Below are 18,803 nucleotides of genomic sequence, written 5' to 3' on the forward strand. Positions count from 1 at the left end.
GAGTACTTTGAGGAGGAAGCCTTGGCGTCATCCAATTGGAAACCTACTTCTTTCTTCCGTTATGTCGATGACATGTTCGTCATCTGGCCCCATGGTAGGGACAAGCTCCTGGATTTCCTTACACACGTAAACTCCATACATCCAAACATCAAATTCACTATGGAGACCGAAGCAGAAGGAGGATTACCATTCCTGGACGTCATGGTCAAGAGAGGAGCTGATCGTACCCTGAGCCACGGTATGTACAGGAAGAAAACGCACACTGACCTGTACCTGCGTGCAGACAGCTGTCACCACCCTTCTCAGAGGAATGGAGTACTAAAAACACTAGTACACAGGGCGCGCAACATCTCAGACGCAGAGAATATGCCCCAGGAATTGGAACACCTCAAAACCGTGTTCCGAAAAAACGGGTACTCGGAATGGCAGATTAGACGCGCTCTCCGTCCCACCACCACAGCACAACCTGTGGAGACGGATGAAGTCACGGAAGAAGAACTAGCCACTGCCTTTATTCTGTACAATGGCGCACTATCGGGGAAAATCGGCCGTATATTAAAGAAACACCGAGTTAAAACCGTCTTTTTCCAGCCCAATAAAACACGGGCATTACTGTGAAGTGTGAAAAATGACCTCGGTTTGAGGACGGCCATCATATACCAAATTCCCTATGAGTGTGGGAAGACTTATATCGGACAGACAGTACGCACCATCGAAGATCGTTGCCAAGGACATCAAAGGCACACTCGACTGAAATATCCAAATAAGTCGGCGGTAGCAGAGCACTGTTTGTCCGAGAAACACGAGATGGATTATAAGCGTACCAAGATCCTGGCTCTGCCCTCTAAATATTGGGACAGCGTTATAAGGGAGGCTATCGAAATTCGCACCTGGGAAGATCTTATCAACCGAGATTGCGGCTACAATTTCAGCAAAGCTTGAGACCCGGCACTGAATGTAATTAAGAATACTCAGCAAGAAGTACGAACTGGCGACCAGGGCGGACTAGAAAGCACATCGACGCTACGACAGATTTCGACGCCCACGTGTTCGCGACAGCCGGCGTGCGGGCGCGGACGGCGGAGAGAGCGGCTAACGGGGGGAGGGGATTTAAATCGGCCGCCTGCCCTCTGGAGCTCAGTTCGTCAGCGCACCTGACGATGGCGACATGTCTGATGGCCGAAATATTGTGCCCGTTGCACACTATGAACCTGCGGTATACCCCTGGACTGTTCGAGCAACAATGTAATTATTGGTTTTTTGAGTGTGAAAATTATAAATTCAGTGTGATTTAGAAGAATGGGATAAAATAAAAAGATATACATAGCTACAGGCAACTCTTCATCAGTAATTTGTCTGCAAGAACCTGCAACGTTAAATTAAAATTTTCAGCAGCAAGAATGTACTCCTAGACACAACAAGATTTTGAGCCAGCAACAACAACAATGAGATAATCAACATAAGTAAAGAAATTTTCTTCTTTTGTAATCTTACTCCTCTCAAAGTTTTGAAAATTTGTGCAAAGAATGAGAGCTTTAATGGTGTTGTGTGGGAGGGTAAGATTACAACAGTCACAGTAAAGAAACTTCCAGAGAAACAAAGACTATTGCATAATAGTTGTAAAACAAAGTGTAGGCTTTTAGATAGAGAGATGCAGGATAAAACATGCTTGTCTGTTAAAAGAATAATGTGTGAAGCCTCCAGTGACTACTGTTGCAGAATATTGTCAAATGATCTTTTGCAAAATCAAAAGAAGTTTTGCTCATACATTAAGGTTGTTAGTGGCACCATAGTTAGTGCCCAATCCATAACGAATGAGACAGGAACTGAAACTGAGGGTAGCAAAGCAAAAGTTGAAATGCTTAACTCTGTTTTCAAATGTTTTTTTACAAAGGAAAAACTCAAAATAATAGCCCCAATTTAACCCTGAAAATATGAGTGAAATCAGTATTAGTGTCAGTGGTGTTAAGAAACAGCTGAAGTCATTGAAACTGAACGAAGTTCCAGGGCTGAAGGAATCCCTATCAGATTCTATATTGAATCTGCAGCTGAGTTAGCTTCTCTTCTAACTACAATCTATCACAGATTCTTCGAACAAAAAACTGTGTCCGTGGAAGAAAGTACAGGTCACAGCCATCTACAAGAAGGGAAGTAGAAGTGATCCACAAAACTACCATCAAATTTTTTTTTGTAGAATCTTATAACATATTCTGAGCTCAGTCATAATGGGGGATCTTGAACAGAATGACCTCGTCCATGCCAACCAGCATGGATTTTGAAGACATTAGGTGCAGTCCAGCTGAACTTGTTCATAAATCAAGTAGGGCACAGCCAGCTGAATCACATGACAAGATTCCTGGGTTCTTCTGTGCCATGCCTGGTCCCAGAAATCTCATTGACACCTTCCTCAGACCACAGAACATCAACAACAATATTTTTGTGGAGTATATATACAACAACGTTATCATCCTAAGCTACCACCATGCCAACTGGAACATGCGGCAACATGGTTTGCTGTGACTGACATCGTTCTACAGAGCCATGATATCTTTGATTGCAGTTCTAAGTTCGTCATCCTACTGAGGAACGCAGGAGAATGCACCCACTTTATCAGGGACATCATACTAGCCCCTCCAGCTAACAGCAAATTCAATGCCACCAAAGAGGTGTTGCTCCACCAGCTCACAAAAACACTGGAGCAACAGTTGGAATAAGTTATCATCATGTCTGTGATACCAGACATCACACTTCAGATGCTGTGGCTCTGCAGACATCTGCCATGGATACATATGACCATGGTCTTGCATGAACATGAAATAATGGAACACAAATTTGTCCTGGCTGACAGACTTTTAGCACTCCTGCAGCTACATCAATATGTGGATGTACTAGACAATAATGACCACTTTCATTACATTCCTACTGTGACAAACTGCCCACAGCTACTAGCATCTGACACATTCTGAGCAGTTCCATACATTCACCATGGCTGTGTTGGTTCCACAGTTGGCTTCGGTGACTGGGTAAGCAACTGCTCCATACCGTGCAACCACCCAAATGCAAAATGTGATCCAGATCGCAGCGCACAATGATGCCTCCCTCGGCTCAGACACATGGACCAATATAGTTTTGCCCCAGCTCTAGCAACAGTGGAAGTTCTACAATCTAGCTCACTTAACATATCAGTTCTTTCTACTTGACACCAGCTTGGAAGTGATCATCATCCCCAGGGAGAACCCACCAATGGAACTTATCACACCAGCCATCAAACTACACAACATAAATGATTTTCTAATCAAACTTCACAGACTGATCATGCACACCACAGATCTCAGCCTACATGAAAAATTACTATGGCAGTTTTTGATCACCAATGTTTGAGAACTGATCTTGGGAATGGATTTCATCTGTCACTTTCATCTCTTCCCAGATTTGAGTGAGGAATCCTGATGCATAACAGTAACAGAGAATCTGTACCTGACATCACTAGTAGTTCACCACTTTATACACAGTAGCGTTCAGAGGACACTAGACCACATGAATGAGGCAGCAACCATCATGGTATTAGTAGCAGACACACACATACAGCCGAAAAAGAATGCAACGTCCTAGCCATAGGCAAATATGATGAACTTTTCTCATAGTGTGCAGGTGTCCTCCACGTGTGACCTCACTGCCTCTCATGACATTTCAACATAGAAGCATTCAACATGAAACTGTGCATAAAATCAATATTAGACCACACTGTGTGGTTGAGGGACAGCATGAAAGACAGGTTGACAAAGGTTTTCTTTCCAAACAGTTCCCTCATGACTACAGACCACCCAGTGATGTCAAACTGGTCATGGTTACACCAAGACTATCGGCTAACAGGCTCCTAAATGCCATGAATCCTTGGACACAACAATTGCTTCCAAGCATGTAAGCAGAGTCAGATGTCACTGCATTCACAACCCATGACCTCCATCACCCAAAATTCTCCCAACACAACTTGGCGACCTCAATGCAGACCACTAATTACATTGCGGCCAAGCATGCTAACCTCCACCCTACATTCACCAATATCATCTGTATCAAGATGGGGCCAGGATCAAAACACCATTTCATTTTCTTCTCTCTTGGAGAGCAATAGCAGCTAGACTTAGCAGAGTTGGTCAAAAGACCTCGCTATCAATAATGCAAGTGCAATATAATAAGATTCTTCGGTCAGTGGTTGAGCTCCCGTGAGGAGAGTGACTTTGACATTGACAATCTGCTGTTTGCTATTGTATCATGTGTACACATCTTGTTTTATCTCCAAGCAATAAAGCATGTTTGGATTCCATTAACCTGCTCTCTGCATTTCACTATGATCTTTCTGATCAGGAATCCCCACAGTTTTTTTCTTATAAATGGATTTGTGTCATTTTGTAAGGGTGTTCAGCTTACTTACCTGGAAGGATGAAAGTTCCAATCTGTTATTATTACCTGTTTTATAATATTTCTGAATTTCTCTATGGGGGAAGCAATAATCTTAATGTACAAACAAAGACATGTAGAGCCTCTTCATTTGTCATCACATGCTTTCATTCGCTAATAATTCTCTCATCTCTCTTCTGGTACTTTATTTTGACAGGTGTCAATCTTTATAACACTGTTCAACAGTGTAAGTCAAAGCAGTTTTTAACACATTTGTTTATTACTGTTTAGTACTGCTGTTACTGTTTAGTACTGCTGGTACATGTATCTGTTCCCCTAGTGCTAATCTTTCTATAGTCTGGAGATTATACTAGCTTAAGATGTCTGTGATTCATTTTTATTACAATGATGGAGTTGGCATCACACCGTAAATCATTAAAACTGGCCATTACTAGTCAATGTCCAGTTAGGAAAGCTATTCAGACCACAATGAGAGGGAAAATAACAATGAACTTATAGCAGCAGAAGAGAACTGAAACTTGTGAAGTCACAAGTTCCTAATACCCCAATCTTGACTTCTCTCCCAACCAGGCTTATTGCTGTTTAAATTATGGACACAAAGTTATGGAAATTCCATCTCACCCTCTGATATTTAACCCCATATCCCCCAGCTATTGTTAGACTGACCTAGGAGACTAATAATACAGTGGCAAGCAAAGCCTTATATGCTCCACTGTGGTGGCAGTGCAATTGTTAGTTGATCACATATCTCGCAGATGTGATTCCCTGTACAAGTTTGATCTGCATCTGTGGTGCAAACTCAAGTGCATAGTGCAGTCATAGCAGATCATATAAGGCCACTCTTGGCACAATGTTATTAATCTGCTTGGCTCACTCCGAGAATGGCTGTAAGACAAAGGACCAATACGTTAGTGGAATAGACAGATTTTGCACAGCTGCAACAGACCTATAATCAAAATGTAGGAACAGAAAGAAGGAAATAAAGAAAGCATAAAATGCTGTCTAAAAGGAATGAATTATTAATTATGTATTTTGTTATAAAATAAATAAAAATGCTCATTTTATTAAATTCATTGAAAAAACTGCATATTATTATTGAGTACTGGTTGCATATGGTAACGCCTCTAATTCTTCGTGAATTTCAAGGTAAGGGTAGGAAACTGCAAAGAAACCATACATAAATATTTTATTGTTATTGCTGTTATTATTTTTATAAATATCAGAAGTAGTTCTTGTATTAATACTTAAACTAGTGCAAATACAAAGCCCTCATTTCTTAATTAGATAGCAACTGGTATTTTTATCATTCAGGATTTCATTGGTAGTTTGACTGAAACTGTTTTCACTTCTAGATATTCTTCCAGTGACTCTTCTCCACTGAAAACAGAAAAAATATGTTTATTATCTTATAGTTTATAGTTATGTGTGATCATAATTTTTTAAGTGTGATCTACTTACCAGTCTCTGCCGATTCCTGACATTTTGTATCCACCAAATGGTGTTGAAGACTGAATTGCATTGTAGCAGTTTATCCTGCAAAATGTAAAGAAATTGCCTGAATGATATTTAAAAAAACCTGACAAAATTTAGACTGTTACTGTATACTGTTTTTATTAAACAGCATTTTATACTTTGCAAGTGAACTACTTGAACCGTTTCATTTTGGTCACCTTATTTTACAAAACTGAGTACATGCTAACAAAATATTATGTGAAGAATGAATAAGTTAAGAGACATTTGTGATGAGTCAAAAGATAATCAACAATTTCCTTAGATAGTTATGCAAAATTTTTACTTACCACACAGAGCCAGCTTCAAGAGCATTAGCAACTGTCAGAGCACTGTTAATATCATTTGTGAGGATCCCAGAGGCTAGTCCATAAGTTGTGTTATTGGCTCTTTCAATTACTTCTTCAAGTGTTTTGAACTTGATTATACTCTGCACTGGACCAAAAATCTGAAACAGTTTTTAAAGAACTCACACTCATGATTAACATCACATTACAACTTGTATGTATGCCTGCTAATAATGATGCAATGAATGTCATCAATTTCACAACTGACTCTACAGCAGCCTTTATAAACCACATTGTATCATAAATAACATATTCTGTTAAAAAGTTAAGATAAATCAAATTATTTATAAAAGAATAGTTATTTAGACAGTAATAATGAAATATAGAAACTTGAAGAGTCAAAAGGAAATGTTCCTAGCCTGAAGACAGCTTGGAAAGTGTGAATAGTATTACGCTTATGTAGCTTGTCTTTAGTAATGTCTTTTGGAGAATATGTGACTGTTATTAAACAATTTTTTAATAGGCAGCATCTGATGTTATAATTTTGAGTTGACATAGAAGTTGCAGAGAAAGAATTAGCAAGTGTAATATGAATAGCAATAATGGAAATTCTTGTATGGAACAATACATAAAATAAGGGAAAAGCAACCATTCTCCTACAGCTGACTGATGTGTGGAGCATAGAAGTACATAACAGTAAGCAGTATTCACACTAGTTTCAAGGGCCTGATCTTTTTCTAGTAAAAGTGCACACATTCACACACACACACACACACACACACACACACACACACACACACACACACACAAAACACACACACACACACACACACACACACTCCTATGGCCAAGGCAAGACTGTGACTATAGGAGTGTGTGTTTGGGTGTTGGTGTGGTTGTGTGTGTGAATGTTTGTACTTTTTGTAGACAAAGAGCAAGAGCTTGAAAACTAGCATGCATACTGTTTCCTGTTATGTACTTCTATGCTCCATAAATCAGTCATCTACAGATGGATGGTTCCCTTTCTCTTATATTACACTGAGTATAATATGGGCAATAGCTAAACTGCTTGATTGAGCTTAAATTTACCAAATCAAATAAAAGTCTAAGGATACCCTTTACAGATGTCAAACAAACCAACGACATTAACAATTAAGTATTGTTTTGTAAATCATTTGTTCTTAATCAAATTAATTGTAACACAGTGATTTTAGTAGGAATGCCACAACTTTGAAGAAAGCAGTTGCATTGTTTGTTATACTAAATATCTGTTCATTATTGAATAATATATGCATGATCACATTAATATTAATGACTAGACAACCATTATCTATATTCATAACAATAATGCATTGTTCGTAATAAATGTTACTACTTGTCATTACGCAAGCAGAAATTTTCTGATCGTATACTTTCCAGAAAGGATAGTTAATTAGGCATGTTTTCATTTCCTTTTGATTCTGAATTACTTTATTTATGTGTGATGCAGATTTCTTTGAAGCCCTTTGAACCATGAAGAGACAACACTCTATATCCTATACAAGAAGGTGAAATCTATATTTTTTTTGTATTGTGCTACTGTGAATTATAGTTCATCTGGAGATCATATTTGTTACAGTATAGTGCAGTAATGTACTGGTCCATTTCCATCTTATTATATACACAGACACATTGAGATATAGGACAAATCAAGTCATATCATATTATTAACTTAACTTGATGAACATATTTGTGCAACAGTGAATATTGAAAATCAAACAGTTTAACAGGTAGTACTAAAACTATATTTTGTTAATTGAATAGGTTCTTGCATGCTACCACTTTACAAACTTCCTTGCAGATTATAACTATGTCCTGGACTAGGACCCAAGGAGAACCTTTTGGGCAATTGGTCTGCTGACTGAGCTGTCCAGGTGCAACTCATGACCTGAGCTCATGTAAGTAAGTCAGGCCTGGATAACTCAGTCAGTAAATTAATTGTCCATAAAAGGAAAAAGGTTCTGAGTTTAAGTCCCCATCCAGCATGTACGTTTATCTGCCAGTAAGTTTCAGATCAGCTCACACTCCACTGAAGAGCAAAAATTTGTTCTGGTTATCACTTTATAGTTTACATTCATAGGATAAAACTGTACTTTTGCTACCAAAAAAACAAGAAATATTTACAAACAATTTAAAATAACATGATAAACATGTACTGGAAAGTCACCAGTACACAATATCTTATGCCATTAAAAAATTCATCAATACTAAAATAGTACTAGTTTCGGAGGTACCTGTTAAGAGTTATTTCAAAGTGTGTAATATCTTATGTTGCTTGCATATAGTCAGGTAATTTGTTCCTGCTTTCAATGGTATGTTTGGTGTAATTTTTATATTAGGACGTACTGTATGCAGTTGCAGCTTTTACCTCTTATTGTATGCAGTTAGTGTTTGTACAAACTAGTTGATTTTGACAGCTTTCTATGTGAATTTATGATCTCCAAGATATATTAAGTATTAGCAAGGCAGTGTAAGGAGCTGCAACTGTTTAAGTGATTTGGATGAGGTTCTAGAATGAGTATTTGTGTGTGTGTGTGTGTGTGTGTGTGTGTGTGTGTGTGTGTGTGTGTGTGTGTGTCATAAAGCACCTTCCCCAACATATAATTGCATATCTTGACAGTGGTTTCACCTATGCACAGTATACATTTTTGATTGTTGTATCTGCAACAAAAAGAATTTTAAAGGTGTTACAGTTTCTAGTTTCTTCCTCGACAGAGTTATTTTTTTGAATTTCTGAGCGTTTCCTTTTTTAAGGCACATAAATGCATTGTAACTGTTTTATCTGCATTTATTATAAGCCTATTTTTGGAGAACCCCTCTGTAGTCTGTGATACACCCATTTCATTCATAGCTTATTAGCAGCCTTCCTTCTATTTTGTAGATTCTTTCATCGACAAACTTAATACAATTTTGAATGGGGTAGATGATTTAAATCATTTATGGAAAGTAAGAACAAAAACCTCAAAGTACACGTGTAATGTTTTGTATTACTGAGTGGCATAAATGTATACTGTATTTCACCACTGACTTCAACTGATAGTTGTCTGTTTTATTTAGTAGTGAATTGTTGCTTATATGAGCCTGGTCATTTATAGTTGCTTTCTCTCTGCTACGGCTTTTTGAATGTGATAGTTTTTTGTATTGGAATGAGGCATTTTTTGTGTGTTCTCATGGGTGTCACTACCACAAATGTGGACATTTGTAACTTGTAAAAAATCACCACCAGAAATGTGAAAGAATAATATTTCTGTCAAGCTGGAGGGCATAGAGTTGGATTCTTTTCAAAATAATTTATAATCCAGCACAGTCATATTTATCTGTAATAAAATAATAGGTTTCAGCCAGCGCTGTCCATCCTCAGATCATAAAATACAGGCCACGATTAAATCCCACCATATGAAACACCATGAAATTGACAATGTGGTTTCTTCTTGGTGAGACTGAACCACAGCCTTATTTTATGATCTGAGGATGGTCCACACTGGTCCCACCCCATCACTCTATTAGACAAAATAATAAATTATTTTCAGAAAAGTAATAAATTTCTTTTAAATATTTTGATTTTTCAAATTTTCCACATCAAGCTGACAACCTTGAAAACAAAAACATCTGTAACTATACCAGCAGATAAAAGTGGTAAGAATAAACTCCAGTATGTTACATTAACTGTTAACCAACATTAATAATAATATTGCTCACATAACATCAATCTTGAGTGTTTACTCCATAAAATGTTAAATAATAACATAAATCTACTCTGCTCACTTACCTCCTCACGTGCAATTTTCATCTCATCTGTCACATTTGAAAAAACAGTCGGTTTTACGAAATATCCTTTATCGCCATAACGCTCACCACCACATTCCACACGGGCCCCTTGTTCCTTACCAGATTTGATGTAGCTCATTACTCTCTCAAATATTTCGTCATCAATCTGAAAGTAATACAAATGACATCAAACCAATAAAGACAATTTACATGTTTATAATACAAAATTAATGTGGTAAGGTTCATTGAACTAATTTATAGGTGAACTGCTTGTATCATAACATGTTCATTTACTATATATGAACATTATGTGAAAGTCTAATACCACAACCTTATATCTTGTGAAAGGAGCTTGAAAATAAGATAAAAGAGATTGAGATGTGTAAAGAGTCATTTTCCACTGAGCTGCTTGTGAATAAAGTAGGACAGAAAATATTGATGTAATGTACACTCTGTCACACACAACATACAGCGGGTTACAGCATATATGCATAAACATAGATGAAGACTAGTATGTGGTATACATCACCAAACATGCTGTCAGGAAATGCTTAACTATCTTACTCTCACATTCAAGCAATGTCAAATCCAGGATAGAATGTAACAATATAATGAAGAGGATAATTGCTACTCACCATATGGCTGAGATGCTGAGTCACAGAAAGGTACAACAAAAAGACTTTCGGAAAGACAGCACACACACACACACACACACACACACACACACACACACACACACACACACACACACATATGACCACAGTCTCTGGCAGCAGCAGCCAAACTGCCAGCAACAGTGCATTATGGCAGAGGCAACTGGATCAGGGTAAGAAGAAGGCTATGGCGGGGAGGGGAAAAAATAGCAGGGTAGGTAAGGCGGAGGTGAAGTGCTGCCGGGAGTGTGCAAGGCTGAGGTGGAGAGTAGGGCAGGTAGGTGCAGTTGGGAGGTTAGACGGAGGACGGGGAAGAGAAGGGGGATAGTGGGAAAGGAAAGATGTAAAATGACTAAGTGTGTTGGTGGAATAGAGGACTGTGTAGTGCTCAAATGGGAACAGGATAGGGGCTAGACTGATAAGGGCAATGACTAATGAAGGATGAGGCCAGGAGGATAACGGTAATATAGGATATCTTGCAAGGAGAGTTCCCACCTTTGCAATTCAGAAAAGCTGGTGTTGATGGGAAGCATCCAGATGGTATGGGCTGTGAAGCAGTCATTGAAATGAAGGACATAACGTTGGGTGGCATACTAAGGAACAGGATGGTCCAGATGTTTCTTGGCCACAGTTTGTCAATAGCCATTCATGTGGACAGACAGCTTGTTAGTTCCCATGACCATGTAGAACGCAGCACAGTGGCTGCAGCTTAGCTTGTATATCACATGACTGGTTTCACAGGTAGCCCTGCCTTTGGTGGGATAGGTGATGTATGTGTCTGGACTGGAGCAGGTGTTGGTGGTGGGAGGAAGTGTGGGACAAGTCTTGCATCCAGGTCTATTACAGGGATATGAGCCATGAGGCAAGTGGTTGGGAGCAGGGGTTGTGTAGGAATGAATTAGGATATTGTGTAGGTTTGGTGGGCATCAAAATACCAAAGTGGAAGGGGTTGGAAGGATAGTGGGTAGGACAGATTTCAGGGCACAACAAGAGATAGTCAGAACCATGCAAGAATGTAATTCAGTTGCTCCAGTCCTGTGTGTTGCTGTGTCATGAGGGGAATGCTGCTCTGTGGCCAGACAGTGGGATTTTGGAAGGTGTTGGGTGACTGGAAATGTACGACATGGGAGTTCTGTTTTTGTACAATGGTGGAGGGTAATTACAATCTGTAAAGACCTCAGTGAGACCTCTGGTATATTTTGAGAGGGGCAGTTCGTCACTACAGATGCGCTGGCGGTGGGAGGCTAGGCTGTATGGCAGGGTCTACTTGGTGTGGATGGGTGGCAGCTGTCAAAGTGGACGTTTTGCTGGTGGTTGGTAGATTTGATTTGGGCACGGGCACTGAGATAGCTCATTTGAGATGGAGGTCAAAATCGTGGCTGGTGGCTTGATGAGTTGAGTAGGACCAAGCAAAGCAAATGGGGGAGCAGGCGTTGAGGTTCTGGAGGAATGTGGATGGGATGTCCTCACCCTTGATCCAGATCATGGAGATGTCATCAATGAATCTGAATCACATCAGCAGTTTGGGATTCTGGTTGCTTCGGAAGGATTCCTCTATATGGCCCATAGCTCTGCCCCATATATATTTGTGGGTAAGTCTTCAAAGAAGTAATTGTGGATGAGGATGTAGTTGGTCATGGCGACGAGAAAGGAGATTCCTGGTTTGGAATCCATCAGGTGTTGGGGAAGGTAGCATTCAATAGTGGTAAGACCATTGGCAAGAGGGACATTGGTGTAGAGGGAGGTGGCATCAATAGTGAGGAGCAGGGCACTGTATGGTAAAGGAACAGGAACTGTCAAGAGTCGGTGGAGGAAATGGTTGGTATCATTTATATAGGTGCGTAGGTTGCAGGTAATAGGCTGAAGGTGTAGGTCTATGAGAGCAGAGATTCTCTCAGTGGTTTCACAGCAACTGGCTTCAATGAGGAATCCAGAGTGGTTGGGTTTATGGACTTTTGGGAACATGTAAAAGGCAGGAGTGTGGGGAATGGTAGGGTTGAAGAGAGAGATAGGCTCTGTGGAAAGGCTCTGGGATGGCCCAAAGGATTTGAGGAGAGACTGTAAATTCTGCTGGATTTCTGGAATGGGGTCACTGAGGCAGGGTTTGTGGGTGGATTACTCTGACAGCTGGTGGAGTCCTTCTGCCTGGTAATCCTTGCAGTTCAAAACAAAAGTAATGGAGCCTTTGTCAGCAGGTGTTATTCTAAGTTTGGTTTCAGTTTTTAGGTGGGGGAATGCAGACCTTTCTGTGGATGTGAGGTTAGTTTGCATGTTGAGGGATTTGGGGAATGATGGTGAGCAAGGTTCAAGGTTAAGAAATTCTGGAAAGTTAACAGGGGGTGATTGAGGGTAGTTGGGGGGGAGGCGGGGGGTTGATCATGGTTGGAAGGAGTAGTGAAATAGGTCAGTCAGGTTTCAACATTGGTATTTTGTTGAGTATGGCTGGTAGGTTTGGTGGCGAAAAAATGTTTCCACTGTAGGGACTGGGAGAAGGAGGGAAAGTCTTAAGCACTTCCTGCATGACTGAATTTGGGGGTAGGGCAAGAGGTGAGGCTTTTGGAAAGGACTGATAGATCTGCTGGTGTAAGGCTTTTGGAAGAAAGGTTCATGACAGTGTTTCAGGCCTATTTATCTCCTGGATTCTATGTGGTGGTGGGAGGGAGTTTTGGAGTGTGGGGTAAATGTAGTAGTTTTGTAAGACAGTCTTCATCAGCTATGAGAGAACGTGGGGGAGGCTTGGTGGTTGTTTTAGAGGTAGTGGTCAGTGGTAGTCCAAGGCAGGAGTAGGAAGTGAGCAGGTTGGAGAGTTTTTTGAGGTGGTGTTGTGCATGTAACTCTGGTTCCTGGAGGGCAAGAGTTTCAGTGTGTGTTATGGGATCCAGGAATTTGGGATTGCATAGCAGGAGAATTTTATGGATGGAAAAGAGGTATTGGAAGGAGGTTTTGACCTGATTGACATGGCTTTGCAGGACTATGTAAGTGAGGGCTAAGCATTGGTGGAATCTGCACAGATTGAGGTCATTGTGCAAGGAAAAGTGGCAACCAGAGATGGGTAATTTGATGGTTAGGCCATTTGAGGGGATTTCATGTGCCAAGCAACAATGCTCGAACAGTGTGTGGGACCTGGGTTTTGGTTGGGGATAAGGAAACTTTTCTGTATTGACACAGGTGGGAGGACCAAGGATCCATGGTAGTAGAAAAAATGCGTAAAAATACGTAAATAACATAGAATTACGTCCGAAAAAATTAGCAAAAATACACACAAACACGTGGGAAAAATCACGGAACGTATGAAACAGATGGAATGAGGGAAAATAAGGTGAAATCTGAGTGAATAACTGATAGTGAAAGACGAAAACGAACTGAAATTGGCGTGAAGTCATAATGGGATTAAAGAAAAAAACAATGTTTGTAATGTGGATTGCAGATCTACGGTTGGATAAGTTTGAAGAAGGAGGATGGCAGATATGACTAGATTAGGTAAAATTAGTAGGTGCAAACTTGGAATAAAGAGAGGAAGGAGTGGGGAGGGCGGGGAGGGGAGGGGGTTGGTAGGATGAAATACAAGTTCATGTGGCACAGGAAAGGTGCAGGAAATAACACGCCAAAATACGTGAGGGTGATGCGGGGAGAGTGATATAAATTAAGGTATTGCATTAACGATATTGGCGAGAGTAACGTGGGACTTGAGATGCTGCACCAACAATCAGTGTGGTCTTGTAGCCGTCTGTTGTGCACAGCCGGGATGGTCGATACAGCGTGGCTCATAAGTAGACTATGCAGTGCAGTTTGTAAGGCGACAAAAGAAACACATGAAAGGAGAGAAAGAAGGGCAGACACTGAGTGCAGTAATGCATTAGAAAATAGTAACGAAGGAAAACAGCACTGGATAAGGATGGAAGAAAAGCTGTCAGGCACAATCAAACAAAGGGAAATCCAGGATGGAATGTAATAATATAATGAAAAGGGTAGTTGCTACTCGTCATATGACAGAGATGTTGAATTGCAGAAAGGTACAACAAAAAAATTGTTGGAAAGTTAGCTTTCGCCCTACAAGGCCTTTGACAGAAATAGACAAAACGCCCACACACATACAAACACACACTCACACACAGACATACACACAAACACAACTCACACAACACACATAACCACAACCTCTGGCAGCAGGAGAATTATGGGAGAGCCAACCAGCTGGGGGTAAGGAGGACACAGTTGCGGGGAGGGTAAGGGATAGCAGAGTGGTAAAGTGCAACGTTGGTGGAACAGACGACTGTGTAGTGCTGGAAAGGGAACAGGGGAGGGGCTAAAAGGGTAAGGACAATGACTAACAAAGGTTGAGATCATGCAGGGGAGGGGCTAAAAGGGTAAGGACAATGACTAACAAAGGTTGAGGCCAGGAGGGTTTAGGTAATTTAGGATATATTGCGGGGAGAGTTCCCATCTGCACAATTTAGACAAGCTGGTGTTGGCAGGAAGGATCCTGATGGCACAGGCTGTGAAGCAGTCATTAAATGAAGGACATCATGTTGGGCGTCGTGCTCACCATAAGGGTAGTCCAGTTTAGGTTGTAGATCACATGACTGGTTCTACAGGTAGCCCTGCCTTTGATGCAACAGGTGATGTTTGTGACTGGACTGGAGTAGGTGGTGGTGGGCGCAAATATAGGACAGGTCTTGCTTCTAGTTCAATTACAGGGATATGAGCCATGAGGCACGGGGTTTGAGCAGGAGTTGTGTAGGGATGGACAAGGATATTTTGTAGGATCAGTGGGCAGTGGCATAGGACTGTGGGAGGGGTAGCAAGAATAACAGGTCAGACATTTCTCATTTTAGGTCATGATGACAGGTAGTCAAAACCCTGGTGAGTTGCTCCAACTCTGGGTGGTACTGAGTCACAATGGGAATGTTCCTCTGAGGTCAAATGGTGGGACTTTGGGAGGTGTTTGGTGACTAGAAAGATAAGGCATGCAAAATCTGTTTTTGTACAAGGTTGGGAGGGTAATTACAATCTGTAAAGGCCTCAGTGAGAACCTCGGTATATTTCGAGAGGGACAGCTCTTCACTACAGATGTGACAGCCATGTGCAGCTAGGCTGTATGGAAGGGACGTCTTGGTATGGAATGGGTGGCAGCCACCACACAGAACAAAAGACCATTGTTGAAAGCTGACTGACTCAGTTCACTCCTCCTTCCAACCGTGACCCATCCCCACTGTTAACTTTCCAGAATTCCTTAAGTTTGAACCTTGTCTCAGCATCATTCCCTAAATCCCTCAACATGCAAGCTAACCTCACATTCACAGGAAGATCTGCAATCCCCCACCTAAAAACTGAAACCAGCCTTGTGATCCCAACTTCTGACAAAGGCTCCACTACCGTTGTTTTAAACCACAAGGCATACCTGGTGGAAGGACTCCACCAGCTGTTCATCCACCCACAAACCCTTCCACAGTGAATCCATTCCAGAAATCCAGCAGGATCTACAGCCTCTCCTCAAATCCTTAGGCCCATCCCAGAACATCTCCACACAGTCCATCTCTCTTCTCACACCTACCATTCCCCACACTCCTACCTTCTGCACATTTTATAAAGTCCATAAACCCAACCACCCCATACACCCTATTTTTGCTGGTACTGTGCCACCTCTGAGAGAATCTCTGCTCCTGTAGACCAACACTTCAGCCTATTACCCTCAACCTAGCCATCTATATAAAAGATACCAACCATTTCCTCCACTGACTCTCCACAGTTCCTGTTTCTTTAGCATACAGTACCCTGCTTGTCGTTATTGATGCCACCTCCCTTTACACTAACATCCCTAATGCCCAAGGCCTTAACACTATTGAATACTACATTTCCCAACACCTGATGGCTTCCAAACCAATCACCTCCTTCCTAGTCATCATGATCGGCTATGTCCTCAACCACAATTTCTTCTCCTTTGAAGGAATTAACTACAAACAAATCTGGGTACAGCTATGGGCCATCTAGAGGAATCCTTCTGAAGCACCCAGAATCCCAAACCATTCACCTGGTTGAAATTATTGATGACATTTCCATGATCTGGATCAAGGGTGTGGACATCCTATACACATTCCTCCAGAACCTCAATGCCTGCTCCCCCATTTGCTTCACTTGGTTCTACTCAACCCATCAAGCCACCTTGCCTGACTTTGACCTCCATCTCAAAGATGGCTACATCAGTGCCCCTGTCCATATCAAACCTACCAACCACCAGCAATACCTCCACTTCGACAGCTGCCACCCATCCATACCAAGAAGTCCCTTCCATACAGCCTAGCCGCCCGTGGCCCTTGCAGCTGTAGTGATGAACCATCCCTCTTGAAATATGCCGCGGGTCTCACTTAGGCCTTTATGGATTGTAATTACCCTCCAACCTTGTAGAAAAACGGATCTCCAATGTCTTACATTTCCAGTCACCCAACACCCCAAAGTCCCACCATCTGACCTCAGAGGAACATTCCCCTTGTTACTCAGCTTTTATCCGCCAGGAAGTTTCAGGAGACATATTGTCCCATACCTGTCTGTTTCATCTGATTTGGCTCTTTGAGAATTACTTCTATTTCTCAAGCTCAAAATTATCTTCAAATGAAGAACTAACAGTCAAAGCTGATGGGTATTGAGGAATCTGATTTTCAAGATGGGATTCATGCATTAATGTACAGGGAGACTAATAAAAATGTTGCACTGAGGTAAGTTCTCACCTGAGGCCCATGTTGAACAGTGACATCAAATGGGTCTCCAATCTTTTTTTCTTCTGCCTTAGCTTTTGACTTCTGTACAAACTCATCATATATGCTCTCATGCACAAAAGTTCTTGTTCCTGCACAGCATACTTGCCCTTGATTTACAAATATAGCATCATGTGCTACTTGCACAGCTTCATCAACTGCAACAATTAATTTTTACATTTGTTTTATTATATTTAATTTACAAGTCATGCAAAAATCTGTAAATTCTAAACCAGTACATCAAATATCTCACCAACTCACATACCTCAAAATATACAGTTACCTACAAATAATGGCTCATAGGTACCCAAAACAGAGTGCATCAGAACTGTATGCTCCCTTTTTGGAGACACCTGGGAGGGTTATGTCAACAGGCAGCAAGTAACGATATTTACGCAGCCAATAAGGCCTCTGGGCATCATGATGTAAAAGACTGGGACTCACCAATCAAACAATACAATACAAATGACTAATACTCATCATGATGCACAATAAATTGTGCAAAATGAAAAAAGAGCTTTTCACAGGTGACTATCTACAGCTGTTACATAATTTGAAATAAGCATTTTTGTGCAATCAGTTGTACAATTGTATGTTTATTCTCTATCAGTTTTGATTATTGTAATCATATTTGCAGGAGGAAAACAGTTTGCATCACTGGATAAAACATACATTTCTGTCAAACATGACACAACCAAATGTAGAACATATACAGGGTGTTTCAAAAGCGACTTTAAAAATTCAAAAATTCATATAAATTTATGGAAAGAAGATATAGAGCTGGGTTTAGTGTTATTTTGTAGGGAAACACATCATGCTTTTTGCCTTAAACTAAAGATGTTGGGTTTAGTTACCATTGGTTATCCTGCACACATGCCAGCAGAAGTCAATTTCTTCCCAAACTTGCTGTAACATTGCAGGTGTAACTTGCTCAGTGATGAAATCGATGAGGATGACCAAGAATGAAATGTTTACTTCAAGCAAGATGGTGCACCACCCTGCTACCTGGCTGACATCCAGGATTTTATCAGTAACTGCTTTCCAGGTCAATGGATTGGCCATAATGCGCCAATTGCATGGCCCCCAAGTTCCACAGACAAGACACCACTCGATTTTTTTAAATGGGGTTTCATCGAGGATACTGTGTTTGTGCCTTCTGTGCTGGCTTCTCTACCTGAACTTAGAGCAAGAATTTACACTGTCATGTTGACAAAACATTGGCTCACTCACTCAATATTGCCAGATGTGCTTGGAGAACCTGATGATTTCCCATGTCTTAACAATACCCGGTTTCTACAAAACATTTATGTCACTCATAAATTGTAGGCCTACTAGGAGGATCTTTAGCATACTTGGTATGGAAATTATGCTGAACT

At 40.8% G+C, this 18,803-nt stretch overlaps 1 protein-coding gene across 1 annotated transcript in view; it reads right to left on the reverse strand.

Moving 5' to 3' along the window:
* Positions 1-5,625: 5,625 nt before the first annotated feature.
* Positions 5,626-18,803, reverse strand: part of LOC126459374 (aldehyde dehydrogenase 1A1-like) — a 74,772-nt gene continuing 61,594 nt past the window's right edge. Inside the window, exons 8-12 of the mRNA XM_050095857.1 lie at positions 17,401-17,585; positions 10,024-10,188; positions 6,219-6,376; positions 5,878-5,952; positions 5,626-5,796 (exon numbers count right to left, since the gene is read on the reverse strand). Coding sequence (XP_049951814.1) covers positions 5,727-5,796; positions 5,878-5,952; positions 6,219-6,376; positions 10,024-10,188; positions 17,401-17,585 — 653 coding nt within the window. The 3' untranslated portion in view covers positions 5,626-5,726. The remainder of the gene's footprint in view (positions 5,797-5,877; positions 5,953-6,218; positions 6,377-10,023; positions 10,189-17,400; positions 17,586-18,803) is intronic.

This window comes from Schistocerca serialis, chromosome 1 (genome assembly GCF_023864345.2).
Source record: "Schistocerca serialis cubense isolate TAMUIC-IGC-003099 chromosome 1, iqSchSeri2.2, whole genome shotgun sequence".
In the NCBI taxonomy this organism is placed as follows: Eukaryota; Metazoa; Arthropoda; class Insecta; order Orthoptera; family Acrididae; genus Schistocerca; species Schistocerca serialis.